The sequence below is a fragment of the Oreochromis aureus genome, linkage group 3, assembly GCF_013358895.1.
Source record: "Oreochromis aureus strain Israel breed Guangdong linkage group 3, ZZ_aureus, whole genome shotgun sequence".
Classification (NCBI taxonomy): domain Eukaryota; kingdom Metazoa; phylum Chordata; class Actinopteri; order Cichliformes; family Cichlidae; genus Oreochromis; species Oreochromis aureus.
The window spans coordinates 16,389,928-16,412,934 of NC_052944.1; the positions used below are offsets into that span (position 1 = coordinate 16,389,928).

Consider the following 23,007-nt stretch of genomic DNA (forward strand, 5'->3'; position numbering starts at 1 on the left):
CCTTCTAAACTATAGCCATCAAACAAACCTCTCTGCAGAAGAAAGCAGAGATATGAGGCTCTAACTGACCCAAAATCAGGCAACTCACACCAAAAAAATTAAGCTGGACGAATGACGAATTGTCCATTTAACAAGCTAAGAGATCTGTAATTAGATTATAACTGTGTGTTTTGCTGTTATGGAGCAATGGGCAAATTGTAATTACACTGAGAGCTTCATCAGGGACTTGATCTTTAATCACATCAGCCTTCACTGTATTTGCAGAGTTCAGCAGTTTTCTTGAGTCTTGTGTGTTAATCCCTCTGCTTTGTAATCGCAGTCATTGGGAAGCACAGCAGGTAGTGGCCACAGGTACAAACATTCACTCCTGCTAACTCCTGACTAATCCATATTTCAACACTGCATTGTCCAAGTCCCTCCTGCACCCTCCCTTCCATTCTCCGTACATCATCAAGAAATACTGCGCTGTGAAGAGTCTGGGGCAAGCCTCCGCAGCAGTAGCAGTGCTGGGCCCAGGTGTGCTTGTGTCCACAAATGTACACAGTACCACTGTATGGGTATTTTTTGTTTTTCCAGCTGCTACACGTTTCCTGACCTGCATTACTAAATGCAAAAAGCAGCAGCAGCAGAGCAAATCCAGCCAGCAGCCTCTGAAAGCAGGCTGGGCTCTGATAGATATGACTGCTGTATCAGCACACTTTCACTGTTGCCAAGCTGTACTGAGCCGTTAACAAAACATAGTGGAAAAACACCGCATGCTGGTATAATGCAGCACTCTGAAGAGCAGACGTGGCTTTCACAGATGATTTTTTTTTTTTAATGAACGCAGGAAAAAGTATCTCCTCATCTGAATTAGTCTGAATTAATAAGTGATCAGGTGTGGGTGGATTCTGAAGTGCATTTTGTGTGTACTGATATAATATTGTCGGTTTTGTTTTATATTTTTGGACTCTATGGATCTAGGGTGACTTATAGGGGACTTAATAGTTTCTTTAGTGTGTAAATTAGGATTTCAGTGAGAGAGAACCTTGCATAAATCATTGCTCCCCCCCTCCGTGCTACCAAAGAAGTAATCGAAGTGAAAGTGGTTTCATAATGTTCAAATGTCCAAAGCCACTAACTGCTTTTTGCTTCCCTTAAACCCAAATTACTATATACCGTCATCGCTCCTCACCAAAACAGACAACCTTTAAAAATATTCCTCCTGAGTCTGCGCTGCGCACACTCAATCATAAGTCTTAAGTATCCCAGGGATGTTGCTGCATGACAAATGGCCCTTCTCTTTGAGTTGTCTGCTGCTGCCAAGAAGAGTGCAGTGATGATGGAGCGCCAGAGTGGCCCAAAAAAGGGCCGCAGATATGCAGACTGGTCCCAGAAGGGCAGCGATAGTTGACATTCAGCAAGGGGATAAACAGGTGGAATATCGTTCAGGGAAAAGTTTGCTTAATTGTGCATAATTGTCAAGTCTCTGGCTGTTTACTGAAAGTTTTGATCACTCTTGAGGTGCATGATGTTTGAGCGTTTTCATACATATTTAATCTTACTGCATTTCAATGGGATACACACCTGGTCTTTCAGTGGGCTTTTTTGAACCCTCCACTTCCATTTGAATTATTCCATACTGGGTTTCCTAATGTGTCTGGGATCTTCAGCCAGTTAAGGGTCCACTTCTGGTTCAGGTCTAACCTTCAGAAAGATGACAGGCACTCTTTGATATGATGCAGAACTGGATCTGAGTCAGGCAGCCTTAAAGCTGCTTCACAGTTGGTATGAGGTTCTTTCCCTCAGCATCTTTCTTTGATCTGCACCAAATGCCAGTTAAAAGACTATTTTAAATGAAAGAAATAAGGAATTTACTTAAACTAACTATGGTGAGTGAAATCAGTACAATCAGTGGTGTAAATAACTGCATGGGTGAAGAAATGGTGCATGCAGTGTTGTAAATGCAAAAAACCCCAAACCATAAAGGGACAAAAACCCAAAAAGGCGTCTCAGGGAGAAGAGCCTCTGAGCTCTTGCTAGTGTCACTGATTGGAAACAACCTCCTCAGTGCCCACAGGTGAGACACAACAGGCCGAAAAGGAAAGAGGGTGGAGTGAGTGGTCACAAAAAGCCCTCACCTGTGTCCGCATGTTCAGTGGAACACGGTGGTTTTGCTCTAGTGTTTACGCTGGACTGCTGCTCTTCTTGCTTCACATTGGTGTTTGTGGGGTTCACAGGGACTTCTGTTGTACTGAATCAGTCACTAAGACAGATTCTTACGTGAAAACTGGCAACAAAATTTCTAGCTGATCTGTGTTTTAACATGTATGTGTCATAAACGCACATTTTAGAACATTTGTATATATACCATCCTTTCTGAAATATTTGGACTGGCCAAAATTTGATTTTGTGAAGCAGTGAGTGCAGATAAGTATGGTACATATACTCCTTCAAACGTGCAGGTCATCAGCTCATCCTTATCTGCATTTACTGCTTAACAAGATCAAATGCTGGCCTGTCCAGATATTTTAAAAAGCCGCTGTTTACTCGGGATTTGCTCAGTGTTTCCTTTACAGCCAGTGCAGGATGGCTGCAGGGCGCTGGAGGAGGCGCTGTCCTTGGTGCTGCAACTATGCGCCTCTGACCTTCTATATGAAGGAAGCATCTACAGCTTACGGTATGCCGACATTATATAACATCCTACGTGTGAGTCAAATGGTGTGACTTCGTGTTATTCAGACTGAGCAGCCCTCTGTGTTTAAATACTGCCAGAAATAACACAAAGAAGATTCGAATTACGTGAAAACTGGCAACAAAATGCACTTTGGTATAAACATGACGCTCGAAATTAATTTCTGAAATCTATAATTAACCTGCTTGTATATTTGGGGATAATATTACACCACATCTCTATAAACTACACCATCTTCAAAAAAATAAAAAGGCAAGCGACGCTGACCACATATGAAACGTTGGGGGCAAAAACAGATCAGCTCAGAAGAGACGTGGTGGTCACTGACTAATAACGTCTAATCATTTCCCGCGTGTGGCTGTTTAACCAACAGTTACCCGACTGGAGCGCTGACTTAATAAATATTTAAGGTGGACGGAGGGGAGCCGCAGCTGATTTGCTGATGTCAGGGAGCCAGTGCAGCATTTCATGGTGCAGGGTGGAAACGCGCGCTGCCATCTGCCTCGATCCGTGCTCTCTGCAACCCTCACACATGAAAGCCCGACAGGAAAGATGCCGCCAGCTCTCAACATTTGGGCATTGTTCCTCGTGTCGCTGTGCTGCCTGTGTCAGCCGGGTCATTTAAAAAAGCCTTTCCGATGCCCTTCAACATGCAGCTGCTCCAAGGAGTCCATCATCTGCGTCGGGTCCTCGTATATCCCAAGAATGACCCCCAACGAAATCACTTCTTTGTGAGTAGATGGCCTGCACTGTATAGATATATATATTTTTAAATGGAAGAGTACGTTTTCTGCAGTGCATACATGCATTATATGCTCGAGCCACAGCCTCAAGTATGATTCTATAGCTGTGCGCATTTTATAACACCCTATAAAATAAGAGCTGATCGCAAAAAGCAATGCAGTGTTTTTCTCCCTCTTCTCTCTGTTTCCTCGCCGATCACATTTCAGCATTTTACTTTCTCCTGCTTGCTCCTTTTTTTTTTTAGGAGTATCGTGAATGGGACTTTCAGCGAGGTCAAAGAGGCGATGTTTTCCCACATACCATCTCTCCAGCTATTGTAAGGATACTTTGCCAGCCTTTGATACTTCTAAAATGATTTGATTGGTTGACATTTTTAAGTAAAGGTTCTTATCGGGCAGATTTCAAATTAGTTACTTTTAGTACATAAAGCATCAGTTTCAAATGTTGGGCATTAAAATGGCAGATGCATCATTATGTGAGGCCAATAATGGAGTCACGACGGTCATTATACATAAAGCATTGGTTATAGCAGCACGAATCAAATGAGGCATTTATGCCTCTGTAGCACATGGGGTATTACTTTAGTGGAGATAGAGTAATGATTTATAAAGTCTGTTTGGTGCATGGTTGTTTTTTAGTAGCCGGGGCTTTTCAAATGGTGCACACCTGGAAATAAATAATGGAAACCCAAATCTGAGCTCTTAGTGCTGCCCAGTACCTACAGTGTGCTCAACAGAGGCCATCAGTCTGCTTTGTTACAACACAAGTGACAGCTGTGATGTCAGCGTAAACAAAGGCGTGGCAGTAGAAAAGTCATCATGCACAATAATTCTCAGCTGAATACTTTATTTGGTGGGTGTTTTTTTTTTGTTTTGGTTTTTTTGCATTTTCCAGTAAAACATTGAATTCAAATGACAAGAGGCCATAAAATATGATCGTATAATAACTAATTTAACTCAGTTTTATCTGGACTTTGCTTTAATAATTGTGCTTACAGCATTTGGCTCTGCTTTTGGAACAAAACTGATTGTGTTACTGTGAAGCTGAAACATTTAATCAGTTCTATGTTTCAGAGAGAAGCCTGAAGCATTGCATTTCTGCAGTTGGCTGCATTATAATTGATTGTTTGCTTATTTTTTTGCAGGCTTTTGAATTCCAATTCCCTGACAACTGTAAGAGATGATGCATTCTCAGGCCTGCCACATCTGGAGTACCTGTGAGTTTCTTTGTTTGTTTGTTTGTTTTTAATGAAAGTAGTTTAAAGAAAAGAACAGAGGCTTCACAGCAGCATTAAGTTATGCTATGAAGTTGAAGTTATCATATCTCGATAAAGCTCTACATTAGTTCGGTGAAAAGAGACTTGCGATTGTTTTAAAGGGAATGAGGCTTTTCTGTTGGATGCTGGCATTTTTACAGTGGGGTAGGCAGTTGTTGGTTACACACCCTCTAGTGGTTCCAGTAAAACTAGAAAACAATCTTTGTTTCTCTTTTCATTCATCACACCAAAGTACACCAGCTTCTTTACTGGGTACACCTTGTTATTACTCAGATGCCTTTTTGCCTTCAGAACTGCATTAATTATTTCTGGATTCGATTCAGCAAGGTGCTGGAAACAGATGTCGGTCCATGTTGACATGATAGCTTTGCTGCAGTGGCTGCTGACTTGTTGTTTCACATGATGCAAAACTCCTGTTCTTTCACCCCCCGAAGATGCTCTGTTGGACTGAGACCTCGTGATTGTGGAGGCCATTTGAGAACTGTGAACTTATTGTCATGTTCAAGAAACCAGCTTGAGATCATTTGAGTTCTGTGACATGGCGAATGCGCATGATCAGCAACAATACTCAGGCAGGCTGTGGTGTTTAAATGATGTGGCCAAAAGTGTGCCAAGAAAATATCCTGAACCATTAATATAAGGCAGGATGGAACCATGTGCTCATCTGCTTACACCAAATTCTGACACTAGTATCCAAATGTTGCAGCAGACGGTGAGACTTATCAGACCAGGCATCGTTTTTCCAGTCTTCTGTTGTCCATTTTTGGGTGAGCCTCTGTCATTGTAGTCTCAGTTTCCCGTTTCTCTTAGCTGACAGAGTGGCACCAGGTGTGGTCTTCTGCAGTTGTCCGCTTCAAGCTTCAGTATCTTGTGTGTTCAGAGATGGTCTTCTGCACACCTCAGTTTAAAAAGTTGTTAATAGAGTTTCTATTGCCTTCCTATCAACATTAAGCAGTCTAGTCGTTGTCCTCTGACCTTTTCCAGCAAAAAGGCATTTCTACCCAGAGAACTGCTGCTCACTGGATATTTTCAGTTTTTTTGAACAGTTCTCTGTAAGCCCTAAAAATGATTGTACTGAGAAATCCCAGCAGATCAGCAGTTTCTGAAATACTCCACAACCATGCCACATTCAAAGTTGCCTAAATCATCTTTCTTCCCCATTTTGATGCTCAGTTTGATTTTCAGAAAGTCGTCTTGACCATGTCTACGTGCATAAATGTATTAAGTAGCCGCCTTACCTAAAAAGTGCCTAGTGACTCTATATGCACATATTCCAACCAAAGTCTTGCAAATTACAAAATAAAACAAAGCCTTTCACTAAAACATTGCCCCAGAATAAATACATGTGACTGTAGCATCAAGTTGTTGCTATTTAACAGAAACATCACATTCAAGGGTAGCTATGATCACAATCAGCTCTTACATGACTGTTGACATGTTGAAATTTGAACTTGATCAAAAATATACTTTTCTTTTTCTTCTTGTTGATCCACAGATTCATTGAGAGTAACAAACTAGAGACTACATCCAAATATGCCTTCAGAGGACTCAGGGACCTGACTCACTTGTATGTTCCAGTGACTGAAAATACAACTGTTATCTGTTATACATGATTTAATGATGTCTCTTTTCATAATCAACTGCATTTGTTTCCAGGTCTTTGGCAAACAATAACATTAAAGCCTTGCCCAGGGACCTCTTCATTGACCTTGACTCCCTTATAGAGCTGTAAGTTTGTACATAGTTAAATAGGCAAATAGCATACTGAGTAATTCTTGCAGTCTGTCTTTCTCCCTGTTTAGCTGTGAAACACAATATTCCCTTTCTGCAGGGACCTGCGAGGCAATGCCTTTGAATGTGACTGCAGAGCCAAGTGGCTTATGACGTGGTTAAAGAACACCAATGCCACAGTGTCGGATGTTGTGTGTGCAGGACCAGAGGACATGAAGGGCAAGCGCCTCAATGATATGACCAGCCTGCAGAATGAGTGTGTCTCCACAGGTGAGGAACACCTGAGCCAGCTGCCCTTCTCTCATGTCCAGCTGAGATCAGGATGAGAGAACTCAGCACAGTCTTTCTAAGTTGTGTAGAGGTTATTCATTTAACGTGGCTTTGTTGGTTTGTGAAAATACATTTCCGATGTTCCTTTCCCCACAGATTTCATCCTTCATCAGTCTGTTGCCTCAGAATCGTTGTCTGTTGACACATTCAGCTATAAGAATGATGTCTACGTGGCCATTTCTGCTCCCAGCACAGAGAGCTGTATGATTTTCCAGTGGGACCACATAGAAATGAACTTCAGGACTTATGATAACATCACAGGTAAAGTTTGATTTCGCCTTCTGCAGGAAATGTGTCCTAACTTACTACATAACTGGAAACCCCTCTTGATCCTGCAGCGCAACCTTCTAACCATTTAAGTCCTTGCAGGCTGTGTCGACCCAACGTGTAGTTACTTCTCTAACCCACATAGCAAGCAGGTCTGGCCCAGATCTGGTATCAAGCCGGCACTGCTGGCTGACTTCTGGCATGACAAGACGTATGCCATCCAGATATGGGCCAGGCCTGGTATAGATGGCACTGTCTATGTGATGGCATGCCATATGTTGCTCGATTGTGGTTTGGGTCATGTGGCCCAGGCTCATAGAAAACAGGTCTTCCCCTGATCCGGCATCAAGCTGGCACTTCTGACTGACTGGTGTCATGGCAGGGTATATGTCAACCAGATGTGGGCCAGGTCTGGCAATGATGGCACTGTTTATGTTCCTATTTTCCTATTTTAGTTGGAAGACCCAAGTGCCATGTTGATATACAGGGAGTGCAGAATTATTAGGCAAATGAGTATTTTGTCCACATCATCCTCTTCATGCATGTTGTCTTACTCCAAGCTGTATAGGCTCGAAAGCCTACTACCAATTAAGCATATTAGGTGATGTGCATCTCTGTAATGAGAAGGGGTGTGGTCTAATGACATCAACACCCTATATCAGGTGTGCATAATTATTAGGCAACTTCCTTTCCTTTGGCAAAATGGGTCAAAAGAAGGACTTGACAGGCTCAGAAAAGTCAAAAATAGTGAGATATCTTGCAGAGGGATGCAGCAGTCTTAAAATTGCAAAGCTTCTGAAGCGTGATCATCGAACAATCAAGCGTTTCATTCAAAATAGTCAACAGGGTCACAAGAAGCGTGTGGAAAACCAAGGCGCAAAATAACTGCCCATGAACTGAGAAAAGTCAAGCGTGCAGCTGCCAAGATGCCACTTGCCACCAGTTTGGCCATATTTCAGAGCTGCAACATCACTGGAGTGCCCAAAAGCACAAGGTGTGCAATACTCAGAGACATGGCCAAGGTAAGAAAGGCTGAAAGACGACCACCACTGAACAAGACACACAAGCTGAAACGTCAAGACTGGGCCAAGAAATATCTCAAGACTGATTTTTCTAAGGTTTTATGGACTGATGAAATGAGAGTGAGTCTTGATGGGCCAGATGGATGGGCCCGTGGCTGGATTGGTAAGGGCAGAGAGCTCCAGTCCGACTCAGACGCCAGCAAGGTGGAGGTGGAGTACTGGTTTGGGCTGGTATCATCAAAGATGAGCTTGTGGGGCCTTTTCGGGTTGAGGATGGAGTCAAGCTCAACTCCCAGTCCTACTGCCAGTTTCTGGAAGACACCTTCTTCAAGCAGTGGTACAGGAAGAAGTCTGCATCCTTCAAGAAAAACATGATTTTCATGCAGGACAATGCTCCATCACACGCAGCGTCCAAGTACTCCACAGCGTGGCTGGCAAGAAAGGGTATAAAAGAAGAAAAACTAATGACATGGCCTCCTTGTTCACCTGATCTGAACCCCATTGAGAACCTGTGGTCCATCATCAAATGTGAGATTTACAAGGAGGGAAAACAGTACACCTCTCTGAACAGTGTCTGGGAGGCTGTGGTTGCTGCTGCACTAATGTTGATGGTGAACAGATCAAAACACTGACAGAATCCATGGATGGCAGGCTTTTGAGTGTCCTTGCAAAGAAAGGTGGCTATATTGGTCGCTGATTTGTTTTTGTTTTGTTTTTGAATGTCAGAAATGTATATTTGTGAATGTGGAGATGTTATATTGGTTTCACTGGTAAAATAAATAATTGAAATGGGTATATATTTGTTTTTTTAAGTTGCCTAATAATTATGCACAGTAATAGTCACCTGCACACACAGATATCCCCTAAAATAGCTAAAACTAAAAACAAAATAAAAAACTGCTTCAAAAACATTCAGCTTTGATATTAATGAGTTTTTGGGTTCATTGAGAACATGGTTGTTGTTCAATAATAAAATTATTCCTCAAAAATACAACTTGCCTAATAATTCTGCACTCCCTGTACTATACTGCTATGGTAGCCAACGTTTCAAATTCAGGTATGACTTTGGGAAAGGAAATGCGCTGTAAAAGAATCAGTTCATTCACTGTCTGAACAGAGGTTCGTAATGTTACTTTTGCACTATTTATGTTCCGGCACATGTTGTTATTACATGGCTTGATTAAGGTACACATTTGGCTGACATCTGGGCCAGCACAGGGTCAGCTGTGTGTCTGCGACTGGCCCGTGGCTGCACACAACTTACACATGGCCCACATACCGCAAAGAATGACGGTCCTATGGTGCCAGAGATGGGCTAGCACAGGACCACCAGTGTGTCTGCAACTGGCCTTGTGCTGGCCCATGTCTGGGCCTCCTCTGGCAAACCTGATCTGGGCCACCAAAGGGCCGTCAGTCTTTGCGGTATGTGGGCCATGTGTAAGCACATTGTGTTGGCCAGATCTGGGCCATACCAATTTTGCTATGTGGGCAGGAGGTGCATGTCAGGTTACGTGGAAGGTTGGGTGAAGGGTTAAAGGGAGTTTCCAGTGACACTGTAAGTTAGGAAGTCTAAATCACACATTAGGCTAACAAACACTCCCAGAATGCTCCCAGTTTCATTCTCACGCAATTCATGTGTTTCTCTGCCCTTTAGGTCAGTCTATTGTGGGGTGCAAATCTGTCATCATCGAAAATGAGGTGTTTGTCATTGTGGCTCAGCTGTTTGGTGGTTCCCACATTTACAAGTTTGATGACGACCAAAGCAGGTTCAATAAGTTCCAGGATATCGAAGTGTCCAAGATCTCTAAGCCCAATGATATTGAGGCCTTCCAGATTGGCTCTGATTGGTTCTTTGTGATTGCTGACAGCTCAAAAGCTGGCCTCTCCACCCTCTACAAGTGGAATGATAATGGCTTTTATTCGTACCAGTCACTGCACGAGTGGTACCGCGACACGGATGTAGAGTTTCTGGACTTGGATGGGAAAGCTCACCTTATTCTAGCGAGCCGCTCACAGGTTCCAGTGATCTACCAGTGGAGCCGGAGCAACCAGAAGTTCATCCTGCAGGGTGAGATCCCCAACATGGAGGATGTAGTGGTTGTGAAACACTTCCGGATCAAGGAGGAGCTCTACCTGGCTATGACGCGGTATATCGGTGATTCCAAAGTTCTGCGTTGGGGCACCAAACAGTTTGCTGAGATCCAAGCTTTGCCCTCTCGAGGCTCCATGATTCTCCAGCCGTTCTCTTTCAAGGAACGTTACTATCTGGCTCTGGGAAGCGACTACACCTTCTCACAGATCTACCTGTGGGATGAGGACAACAAAATCTTTGACCGCTTTAAGGAGGTGTACATCCAAGCCCCACGCTCTTTCACCGTGGTATCTACCGACCGCAGGGACTTTATTTTTTCCTCGAGCTTCAAGGGAAACACGCAGATCTTTGAGCACATCATCATCGACCTGAGCTTGTGAGGGGCTGTGCCTTATTGTCCCGTCTGAAATCAAATGTCTTCCACTTGAAAGACAAATTCAAGAAGGAAAAAAAAAAGAGAAAGGACCTTATGAACTGTTAAATATCCACACCTTCATAGATTTCACTCACAAATTAGAGCAGGGTCAAGATATATTGTGACTATTTCTGAATGGCCTTGCACTCATGGATCCTCAGACTTTCTGAAGTACTACCCTTTCATAACTACTACTATTCTCTTAAAAATACCACTGAAGTTCATGATGGGTTAAAAAAAGAGACATTTAATTGAATCTATCTGGATTTATCTTTTTTTGTTTAATATCTTTCTCTCAGTAGTTTTATGCAGCTATAAAAATACATCAGGACCTGAATGAACGTAACAAATTTATTCTGATTTGCGGTGACTGATGATGGATTGAATGATTTTGCCACCTACCTGTATCCTCATACCCTGTGGTAACGTACAGTACCTTGCCTTATCAACACTGGGGTCTTTTGTTTGATGGTTACACAGTGCCTCCTTCTGGCCGTGATGAAGTACCACACCCCTCTGCTCTTTCCATTACAGGGAATGTCTAGAAAGCACAAACCTTTAATTATCATAGCTGAGATCATAGAGTGTAGCCGTTTGTTGGAAGGTGTCTTTGTAGATGCTGTAGATTATAATGCATACAGTAGGAAGCAGTGGTTTGTTGTTACAGTTAGTAAAATATCCAGGACTTGACCTTATACAAATTCATTAACGGAGAATCGCCATTTAGATACAACTTCTAGATCTGCTGTAATATAATGTGGCAAAGTACAGAGAAACTTTATCAGTATTGCAAAGGAGCTGTGTTTAGATGATGTCAGGGAAAATAAACCTCCTGATATGTTTAAAAGAAAAACAGTTTTGCCCAATTAACAATATTTTTTTTTTTACTAACATCTGAAGTCAGAAGCATCAGAGGCAGAATTTGTATGACCACAAGGAAGGAAAATAAATGTACATGTAAATATATCTTCAAGCTTACTGATTTTTTTTTTCAAATTTTTATTCTGCTTTTGGAAATGCTGAATGTTGACAAGCTCCAAAATGTACATAAACCAAGGATTGTAATGTCACCACCTGTTTGAATGGACCTTTGCACTTACAAAACTCAAATGTTACTGCAGCCTGCAAGAGCATGACATTCAAAAAGGGTGTTTGCCAAATTTTTTTTTTCGATAAACCTAACAAAGACTAAAAGTGCTTCTAGGTTAACAATATGCAAGCGTTACAATTCTTTTGTATGATTTTGTTTAAACCTAATGAATGTTCCTCTTACAAATATGATGTAATATCAAAATAAATCTGTGAAAACATGACAAATGTATTTATCCCACTGTAGTGATTAATCACTGATACTGATCATTAAAAATAAAACTTCCTTCTTTCCCTAAAAATCCCACAAAACCCAAAATGGACATTATGATTGTAAAGTTGCACAAAGAAAGAAGAAACATTCAGTACTGTCTGGTGTTTGAATGGTCACAGATGCAAAATTGTAAAACCTTATAATGTGCAGTGTGTATGCAATATAACCAGCACTAAAATCTCACCATTATATTCTGGCGTTCACATGTCAGTATTTCAGACACTCAAACACTTAAACACCTCAAACCCACTGTCAAATATGCTGGTTCAAGTGTGGTGATTTGAGCTTCTTCTGCAGACACAAGCAATAAAGCACCTTGCAGTCAACGAACTCCTCTGTATGCCAAAGTGTTTTAGAGTCAATGTGAGGCTGTCTGTCCGACAGATAAAGCTTCTTCTAAATTAGGCCATGCAACAGGATAATGACCCCAAGCACAGCAGCAAATCTACATCATGGAAGTCCAGACCTCAACCTGACTGAAATGCTGTGTATAAAGGAATGCTTGCAAATGTCATTGATTTGAAGTTATTGCTGCTAACTGCTGGTTCTGTTAACGACTCAATCATAGAATGATTACGATATCAAACTAAAACAAATGCCTGAATCCTAAATTGTGGATATCCTATTGTGGTGATCTAAAATGTAACACTAAATGTGATTAAAACACTAATAATCTGGACTCCAGGGCTGAACGACCGCGAGGATCACCAGCCCGAGGAAAAGACAAAATACACATGACTCTGTGACAAAGACAATTCATTCTTGAATGAAGACACTGATCAGACACATTTAAAATGCAGCCAATTGTGTTTATTATGAAATTATTGGGGAAAATAGAAGGGGGGGGTGTCAAGGAAAGGGATAGAAAGGAGGAAAGAGATAGAGGAGAGAAAACCCCAACAATGCCCTCTGAGCAAGCACTAGGCGACGGTGGATAGGAAAAACTCCCTTTAAAGGAAGAAACCTATGACAGAACCAGGCTCTAGAGGGGCAGTCAACTGTCGGGACTGGTTGGGGGTGAGGGGTGAAAAAAGAGAGAGGGGAGGGAGATGGGACAGGTGTTAGGAGCCAATTGTGTTTATTATGAAATTATTGGGGAGAGAGGGAGGGAGAGGAGAAGGAAAATTAAGCTGGAACAGAGGTGGAGGAAGATGAGGCAGGAGTGGCCCTGCGGAGGAAGAAGCGGAAGCACTTTTTCTTCTTCTTGAGTTGCTTTTCCACAAGCACTTTCTTCTCTAGTATGAGGGATCTCAACTCGTCCACTGTTTCTGTATTTTGCTTCTTAAGTTTGTTGCATATTTTTTCCACTTCTTCTACTTTGGCTTGTTCTTCTTTGAGCCTTTCTTTGAGTTCTTTAGCTGTTGCCTCCTGTTTTTGCACTTTCTCCTTTTCTCCTTCCAGTTCAGCTGTTGTGTGCTTAATTTTGTTGCCAAGTTCTTGCAGTTTTTGCTTTGTCTTCTCAAAGTCTTGGACAAGAAGAAGTTTTTCTTCGTTCTGCTTTATGTCCTGTTGTTCTTTTTCTTGACACAGCTCTTCATATTTGTTCTGTGTTTCATAATGCATTGCCTGCAGTGCTCTGTATTTTTCTTCCATGCCTTGGAGCTGGCATTGCATTTCTCCCTGGTTTATGACTAGTTCTTCTTTCACTTCAAGGATTTCTGTATTTTTTTGTAAAGCTTCATCGAGCTTTACTCGCAAGCCTTCATTGTCTATCTCCATGTTCTGAATCTTGCAATCTAATTCTTTTTGTTTCATCTCCTGTTGCTTTTTCTCTTGCAGCAACTCATCATATTTGTGCATTGTTTCTTTAAGCCTTGCCTGCAGCATCCTGTCTTTTCCTCCATGTGCCTCTCCATGTCTTGCTTCTTTATGTCCTGTTGGTTTTCTCTTCGAGGATCGCTTCATTTATTTGCAGAGCTTCATCAAGCTTTACTTGCAGCTCGTCAGTTTGTTTCTTGATGTCCTTAAGCTCATGCCCATTCGCCTTTGTTTGATCTGCTGCTGCCTTTTCTCTTGAAGAACCTCTTTATTTGTTTCCTGATTTTTATCATCCCTTGCTTTTACCACTCTGTATTTGATCTCCATCTTTTCAAGTTGATCGTGCATCTGTCTTTCTCTCATGTCCTGTTGTTTCTTCTCCTGGAGGATTTCTTTAATTTTTTCTAGAGCTTCATCCAGCTTTCCTTGGAGCTCTTGGTTCCTTTCCTCCATGTCTTTGATATCCCACTGTTTTTCATCAATAATACTCTCCTTTTCTTGGAGCAGGTAGGACATTTTTGTAATTGAGCGCTCTGTCTCTCATTTTCCTCCATCAATAAGACAATCTTCTCTCTGTTAAGAAGATGTTCATTCTCCATTTCTGCCAAGCGCTTCTCCTCTAATTCAACTTGCTCAGCCCAGGGAAGAGAGGAGAGGTAAGGGTCTTCTGGTTCATCCCAGGGAACAGCGCCGGGGTCAACCTCTTGACTTTTTGGTTCTTCACCTTGAGACATGTTGGAGTCTGTAGTCAGGATCCAAATGTTTCTAAATGGCGAATAGTTGAGGGCTGCAAACAGAAATGCTGCCAGTAATGGACTAAAAGTCGTTGTTTTTCACCGTTATTTGTTGGTTTTAGGATCAAATGATCACGTTGGTGGTAAGACTCTAAATCTGTGTCACGAACAGTCGAAGGCTGCGAACATAAATGCTGCAAATAACAGACTAAAAGTTGTTGCTTCTCACCCCTATTTATGGGTTTAAGGATCAAAGGCTCAAAGTGGTGGTAAGATTCTAAATGGGTGCGATGTTACGATTCTGGACAACATGGTTACCATAGTTAGAATAATAAACTTTATGATGTGTTGCTAACATTTTGGTTGTTGTGATGATTCAAATTTGTTCAGTAAACTTCATCAAAATGAACATGTGTTGACATAAGCATATATTTGGATCTCATATCTTCTTATTAAATGTAGCTAATGTCCAATAAACTGAACTCTGGGACTTACTTAACACTAATATTTCATATATTACTTCAACTCACTAATTTAATTAAAGGGTTTTGTATTAAATTATAACGTAATAAAAAACCACAATGCACATGTGCAAGTAACAGTAGCCAGCTGCTGCCACAAGAGGGTGATGAATTAAAGGTTCACAGAGAGATCTCTTTACTTTGGGATATTTAATCAATGTGTATCATTACATTTGATTAAACAAGCACTGACTTTTCCTCCAGACTTCTAAAATTCTTTCAAAGTTTCTCTTTTCAGTCTTTTTCAGTCCAGTCCTTGTACCAAAACTTTATCTCATGAAACTGGATGAATGGAGGACAAAAGAAGATGTTTTAGACCTAAACCCCCACTATCTACACCAGCTGAATAGCATCTGAAAGTCACATCTTTAACAGGCAGACAAAGTCCAGCAAAGTCTCCACACAGGACCTGAGAGATGCATCTGAACCTTCAGTTCACTCCAAGATCACACATGTGCAGGAGAACTGAGTGCTGCTGTCAGATTGAAAAGTGCTTTAAACATGATGATACTGTCTTTGTTAAACAGCAGAATAGGTTTATAAAGTATCATTAACTAAAAGTGGTGAAATAAATATCTCTAAATCTACTAGGATAGTCTTCAAGCCATCTCTTTCAACCCTTAAGTGCTTAAGAGGAAGGAAGACGGAAAGGAAGGAAGGATAACTGCAGTTTATGATCTCAGCTGTGATTATTAAAGGTTTGTGCTTTCTAGACATTCCCTGTAATAGAAAGAGCAGAGGGGTGTAGTACTTCATCACGGCCAGAGGGAGGCACTGTGGAACCATCAAACAAAAGACCCCAGTACTGATAAGGCAACATGCTGTCCATTACCACCAGGTATGAGGACACAAGGTAGGTGGCAAACTCATCTGATCCATCCTCAGTCGCCCCAAATGAGAATAAATGTGTTACTTTCCTTCAACTCCTGTCGTATTATTTTGTATCCACAAAACTATTAGAACAGAAATATTTAACTTAAAAAGATAAATCCAAATAGATTAATAGATCTTTTTTTTACCTTCATGAATGTCATGAATATTTTCTGGAGAATAGAAGTGGTACTTATATAATGGTAGTGCCCATTGCCTGAGATCCCATGATTGTAAGGTGAGTGAGAAATATTTTTAATCACACGGTTGTTGATGCGATTCAGTCTTCAGCACTGCGGTCACCCCGGTGTGTCGGCCACAACACCAATTAAAGCCAAACTGTCTCAGAGTGTAGAAGAAGAAGCTTGAGGTTTGTTCTGAAACTTATAAACACCTGTATAAGAACAGAATAGACTTGTCCTATAAACTTTGGGGCCTTTCTACACTCATTATACTTTCTATCTCTGCTCCTGGTCACGTTGCTGTCAACTCCTCGTGTGTGTGCCTGTTTAATTTAGCCATTTGTGTTCAGGTCTCTTAGCTCCTATAATAAAACTGTTCATATTCCAAGCCAGCCTGCGAGTCCTCGCATTTGGTCAGTCCCAGCACCCATACCTGCTGCGAGGGAGAGAATGGCCAGCCGTCAACATGAGCGCCAGTACCAGCATCCAGAGCAGACTGCTAGTCCTGCTCCACCTGAGCCAGAAGTCTGCGCTAAGCAGGCACCTGCCAAGCCGCCCAAGGTGTCCCATTACCTCCGTCGTTCCCCAGTGGAGCATTGCTGGCCATGCGGTCGGCCTCCTGAACTGCTGGATATTATTTTTTTTAAATAAAAGGGCCAGGTTATTTTTTCTGGTTTTACCTCAATGCCAGGTGATGAGGATAATGAGCTATCTAGTTAAGTTCCCTTCAGTGCTGCTGGACTAAAAGCAGAGGGTTATTCTTGTCTGAATCTGTGATTTTTATGTAAACTTAAAGCACATGTCTGTGTTGTTTGTTAAGTAGCATTAGCAAAAGACATTCAAATTATTATAATTGCCTAGTTTTACAAATTGTGAAACTCACAAAGAAAGAGGACAGCTGTGGCTCATTACTGAATTGGCCATGTGCAACCATGAATGATGATAAGTATTAATAAACAAATGAGACACTGTTGGAACACAATGTTCTACATTTTTGTACTAATAGCAAAGTAAACTGTAAACTATTACAAACAGTTAGGTTCTCAAAACTGTAGAGTTACAGTAGATACATTAAATTAAAAAACAAACTTTGCATTTTAAGGATTGTAGAGTACGTCACAAACATACAATCATTATTTAATGATCACATGTTTAAGAAACAGAAAAAAAAATTGATGCCAAAAAAAAGACTGTAAATTAAGGTCTCAGAGGGTCTGACCAGGGCCTCTTATACTTTTAGTTTTCAGTGTTTGCGTCAAATTATAAACACTTGTATCTCCATAGTTAGCTACCATTAGTACATTAGTTATATGCGTATATTGCTCAGTCCTCTGTAATGTCCATTTTTATGTTAAGATATGCTACTGATTATCTGAGAAAGATGAATTGAATATTAAATGAAAAATCTAAAATTTGAATTATTACAAAACTGCACTATGGACTGGTGTCATGTTTAACAAACTTGCTGCTGGCTCTAACATTGGATTGGCTTCTGCTTCATTTCTATATTCTATTCCAGTGTCCTAAAAAAAAGAGTTCTTTGTCTTTAAACGTCGTTAATGTTGCAGTCCTTAAAGGCATTCACCTGCTTTTTCTGCCACCTGCTGCGATGGCTCTTGATAAAACTTAAATATGTGGGATGATCTTGGACAGTTTAAAGTGGGCCTCTGTTCCTGTAAAGTAGATTGTGGTAAGGACCCGACACGCACACTGGATTTCATTCACTATAGGTTAGTTTTATTTTCGTTCTGATGTTCCAGCATCAGTCACACAGGAACAGCTGCTTCTTCCTCCCAGTCTCCGTCCCCGTCATCACTATTTAAAAATAGAGGGAAGAAGATGATCACCTTGAGCAGTCACACCCGCCCTCTCAGCCACACCACCCCGAGAGCTCACTGTAACACCCCTCTGCTGCAGCAGGCCGGAGACCACACCCCCGCCACATAGATCATATCACTACTGTGAGATAAAAGTGAAAGAGCAGCTCACAGATCAGTGGGAAGTCACATCAGGAGAACATTAAGTATTTGTAGCATGTGATTCCCTTGTGTTTTCAGTCTGTGAAACAGCTGTTTGTCCCTTCACCAGGCAGGTAAGATCAGCAAAACTGCACCATAGGATGGTTTATACCTAAGATTTTTTTAAAAAATATATTATTAACATAACAAGAGGAAACATAGATTTGATTCTTTATTTATTCATTTCTTTTATTTTCTTTCATTTTCTCTTAAGCTCAAAGGCTGTTTTTATTTCCACAGTGATGGCAGCAGCAGCGTTCAGGAGCAGAGGACTGGCTGGTGTCAGAAACACCAACGTTTTAATCCTCATCTTTCTGCTGTCCCTGGTTTATGTCACAAATTCACTGATGAAAGTAAGAACAAAGTCACTGCTGAATTAACTGTTGCTGAAGGTACTTCTATGAAACATTTATTTGCAAATGTAAAACTACAGTCACTATGTAACTCATTATAAGCATATCAGAGTTTAAACGGACGCATCCTGTTTTTGTAAATTTAAAAACATTCTGACAAGTTTCTTAGAACAACTTAGGAAATCAGAAAAAGCAAAAGCAGCCAGAAGGAAGGCGGGTCAGTCAGTTTCATCTCTATTGCATGTTATCAGTCAAATTTGGTCATGTAGGAAACAACAAATGCGTATGAGTCATGTCAGTGCACACTAAGAGAACTGCAACTCAGTCTGACTGTAGAAGTAAGTTTGACTTATATCCCCATTAAGTTATTCATATGTAACTTTATTAAATTAATTTGGTACATGTTGTGGTAAACAGAGAATGTCTTTTGCTTTTCTGATATTGCCCAATAATTCATTAATGTTCGATTATATTTTTAAACATTATACATGTGTATGTAATTTGTATGTAACTGTATCATGTGAAGATTTTCTCTTGCGCCTCTTCTTCGTCAAGCCCTAAAGTTAAAATAAATCAGAGCTGATGCTTCTTGTACAAACTGTAGCATCCTCCCCGCCCACTTACAATGGAGACGATGACTGTCTTTCTTTGCTTCCTAACTTTTCTTGAATTGTTCTTGAAATAAAAAATTCTGAAGTTTATGGATTTTATAAAATATAAAACTGCAAAAATTATGTACAAAGCCAGACACAGTACCAGGAAATGTACAGAGGATGAATTGAGGGGAAAATTAAATATGAAGACCAATGTTCCCTCTAATTTTTCATGTGTCTGAGCGAACACACAAACTCCCTGAGCGATCCCTTGGACCACTGTGAGCGACATCAGACGTGTGCACTGTGGTCACGCCAGCATCTAATCCATCCAAGTTACATGGTTTATTACAATAATCAAATTACAGCATTTACATTTATGTTAGACTACTTTTAATTAACTGCTTTAGCCCACTTACAATGAAAATTTAAAAATCTTGTTCATGACCTGTGTAGTATGTTAACACTATTGGAAGTAAAAATAACTTGAACTCCAATTTTGAAAACACAAACTTTTTTTTTTTTTCATAAAGCTCTGACTTGTATTATGAGTCTGAGTCTGTGGTCTGGGAGAGTCCTGTAACTCTCTGTCTGCAAAATACAGTATATAATGACCAATGCTGGGCAATTAATTATATAGTTACCACTTCAAAAAGTAACTCAGTTTGGCAAACAACAAAGTTTTTGCAGCTATTTATTTTTTTAATGCAGCCAAGGCGTTTTTAAATAAACATTTCAAACTATTTACAGAACAATCAGCTGTTCTGCATCAAATCTGATGCCACACAAATTATTTGTGCCACTCCAAAAAATAATTTCTGTCCACTATGAGATAAAGGAGAACAACAGCCTGATCATTCATCCCGACAGCAGTTAGACTCTTTAACTCCTCAATCACAATGTCATAAGTCACTGGACACTGTGAACATCCACGGTCACCACTTCATGCATAATGGACCTTCCATGTGTATGGACATGTGCAGGTATATATGTATGTATATGTATACATATGTATATTTAGTGTGTACATGTGTGTGTGTACATGTCTATAAATAGGAATAGTAGTAGTGGTACAATAGCTATATCAAGCGATATAGTTTATGTCTTCCATATTTCCAACCATATCCATAATCACATACTGTGTATGCTACCATTGTATATAGTGTATTATCTTACTTTTTTCATTGATTGTACTTATTTGTATTTTTTTTGTATTTCCTTCTGATATCTGTACCTGAGCTGAGGTGACGCAAAAATTTCCCCATCGAGGGATCAATAAAGTCTTATCTTATCTTATCTTATCTCTCTCTGATACCTGCAGGCCTGACAACAGGAGATGTATCACTCCTGTAACACCTGTAACATTCAGCAGCCGCCTCAATGTTCTGACACGCCAACAAAACTATTGACTACACTACACACTAACTACACAAGATTTGCGCTAAACGTCTCAAATCTCTCACATCTCAGAACACCGCCGTCACTCCTAAAACTTCCCCCCGTTTCTTAACAACTAGATGCCACGTTGCCATATCATTTTTTGATTGGTCGACACGGTAATTTTTTCGACCAATAGGAAAGGGTGGGGGTTTTTTGGTGTTGTTTTTGCTCACAGGCGGAGAGTGCTTTCGAGCGTTTTCCTTATAAAACGCCGTTTTTACCGTTTCTTCCCGCAGTAAATATAAACAACGATAGTATTCAGGAAGAAAACCAAACATTGCATATTTTTATCATAACTCTGATTTTACGTGGCCTATCTACACAATTTAAAAACTGGTATAAAGTCCACACTTTTTCCGTCAATTGTTCCGTCTGTCCTGCTCACATCTCCAATGGTTGTACACGTTGTCATTAATGTGGCTTCACTGCACATCAGCCACGCCGCTTTGCTCGCTAAAACACCGGTGTCGGCACATAAGGACGCTGTCATAGCCTGTCAACGACGTTGATTGGCTGCGTGTATACGAATGTGAATCACATTATTGGCTGGACTATAGGATAAGGTGGCATCGTTCCAATCCCATACAGGAGCAGCCAGTCACTTACTGACTAACACTGCAAAACAGAATTGTTAAAGTTTTAATTTTAATTTCAATTCAGGTTAGTTTTTTTTGTGCGCAACGCAGATTTTCTGTGCGCAGAGACCGTGCCAACAGTGCGCAATTGCGCACGTGCGCAGCTTAGAGGGAACATTGATGAAGACTCTTAAAGCACGGACAAGGGTTAAAACCTTTTGTTTTACCATTTGTGAGGTAAAACTGTGGAACAGTTTTCCTGTGGACCTACAGCAATGTTCAAGCATTAGTCAGTTCACAAAGATGTTTCAAAAACTGCTTTTGGAAGAAAATGAAAGTAATAAAGTTGTAGACTTTTAGTCAAGACCGCCTAAACCAAGACCAAGACAATACCAAGATTAGAGGGTATCGAGACCAAGAGACAAGACAAGACCGAGACCAAGACAGAGACAAAAAGTCTTTAAACTGCAGCCAGATGCTGCTTTGTTTACAGGTGTCAGGCATATTTATGTGTTTTTGCGATGCACTCGCACAGCCCTCCTCACCGCTGTCTACTGTCTCACTCACTTACTGAGAGGACAGACGCACGCTCCACTTGACTGCAAAGCAGATAATGCTATTAGAAATTGAAATAAAGTAGAAAAACTTACTTTTGGCATACAAATTACTTTTTTTTCGTGTTATATTGTCTGTGTTTGACAAAATGTGCTGATTTTCACATGTGATAGCAGAACTGAATTGGGCATGCACAGGATGAGTCACATCATTTGAAACTTAGCCCTGATAAAGTGTTACAACTGACCCACGTTACAACTATCCCCGGTCTCCCCTATTATGTCTGTGTTAAATATACAAGTTGTGGCCATTTTCACAAGATTTGATTGTTTAAAATTCACATGGACAAAGTAAGGATTCTGGGGACACGAGGTGTGCTCCAGCAAATATTTCCTCTGTGGTCCCATTAAAGATGGATTTAAACATGAAAGAGTGTGAGATGGCAAAAGAAAGACATTCTGTACTTAATCAGAAGTACAGATATTAGTGGCAAAACCACTCCAGTAAAAGTAACTCTTTGGAGGATTTTTCTACCAGCTATTTTTTGTGCAAAGCTAATTGAACCTTGTGCTATATTAATGTATCATTAAAGTAACATTAATACATAAGAAAATGACCTTTACTTCTTTCAATTTTAATTCTCATAAATATACTCAGCTTGAATCAGTTTGGTAGAACATGAGCAGAGAAAAGACGAAAGATTTTAAAATATCTCTACATTGTAGAGAGAGCGACTCTAAACAGAAAATGAGTAAGGAACGGGTTAAAGTGGGATTCAGCAGGTGGGGAACTCTAAAATTGGTTGTAGTGGCTCAACAAGAGGTTAAGAATCGCAATTTCTATTCAAAGCTTCAGTAAATTTTTTTTTGTGTCCAGGCTGTGATCAGCTGATCTGGGCTGCTGGTGCTTTGAGGTCCTGATCTGAATTAGACAGGTTTCAAGGATTTCGAGTGCTCAGGCAAAATAGAAAAGTGCTGTACAAGAACCAGTCCATTTACCATTTGGTTTACTAGCTGGCAAAATGTTGAAATTGATCAAAAAATATACTTTTCTTTTTCTTCTTGTTGATCCACAGATTCATTGAGAGTAACAAACTAGAGACTACATCCAAATATGCCTTCAGAGGACTCAGGGACCTGACTCACTTGTGTGTTCCAGTGACTGAAAATACAACTGTTATCTGTTATACATGATTTAATGATGTCTCTTTTTCATAATCAACTGCATTTGTTTCCAGGTCTTTGGCAAACAATAACATTAAAGCCTTGCCCAGGGACCTCCTCAATTCAATTCAATTCAATTCAATTCAATTTTATTTATATAGCGCCAAATCACAACAAAAGTCGCCTCAAGGCGCTTTATATTGTACAATAGATCGCACAATAATAAATACAGAGAAAACCCCAACAATCATATCATATGACCCCCTATGAGCAAGCACTTTGGCGACAGTGGGAAGGAAAACTCCCTTTAACAGGAAGAAACCTCCGGCAG

The 23,007-nt window shown here is 40.6% G+C and overlaps 1 protein-coding gene and 1 long non-coding RNA gene across 2 annotated transcripts; both read left to right on the forward strand.

Moving 5' to 3' along the window:
* Positions 1 to 3,028: 3,028 nt before the first annotated feature.
* Positions 3,029 to 11,684, forward strand: lgi2a (leucine-rich repeat LGI family, member 2a). Its single transcript, XM_039610069.1, has 8 exons — positions 3,029 to 3,405; positions 3,663 to 3,734; positions 4,563 to 4,634; positions 6,190 to 6,261; positions 6,351 to 6,422; positions 6,526 to 6,695; positions 6,852 to 7,016; positions 9,699 to 11,684. Exons 1-8 carry the CDS (start codon positions 3,143 to 3,145, stop codon positions 10,514 to 10,516), a joined length of 1,704 nt encoding a protein of 567 aa, XP_039466003.1. The 5' UTR covers positions 3,029 to 3,142; the 3' UTR covers positions 10,517 to 11,684.
* An 8,153-nt stretch (positions 11,685 to 19,837) lies between these two features.
* Positions 19,838 to 22,788, forward strand: LOC120439269. Its single transcript, XR_005612507.1, has 3 exons — positions 19,838 to 19,926; positions 22,589 to 22,660; positions 22,751 to 22,788. It is a non-coding gene; the product is annotated as an uncharacterized LOC120439269 (long non-coding RNA).
* Positions 22,789 to 23,007: the final 219 nt, after the last annotated feature.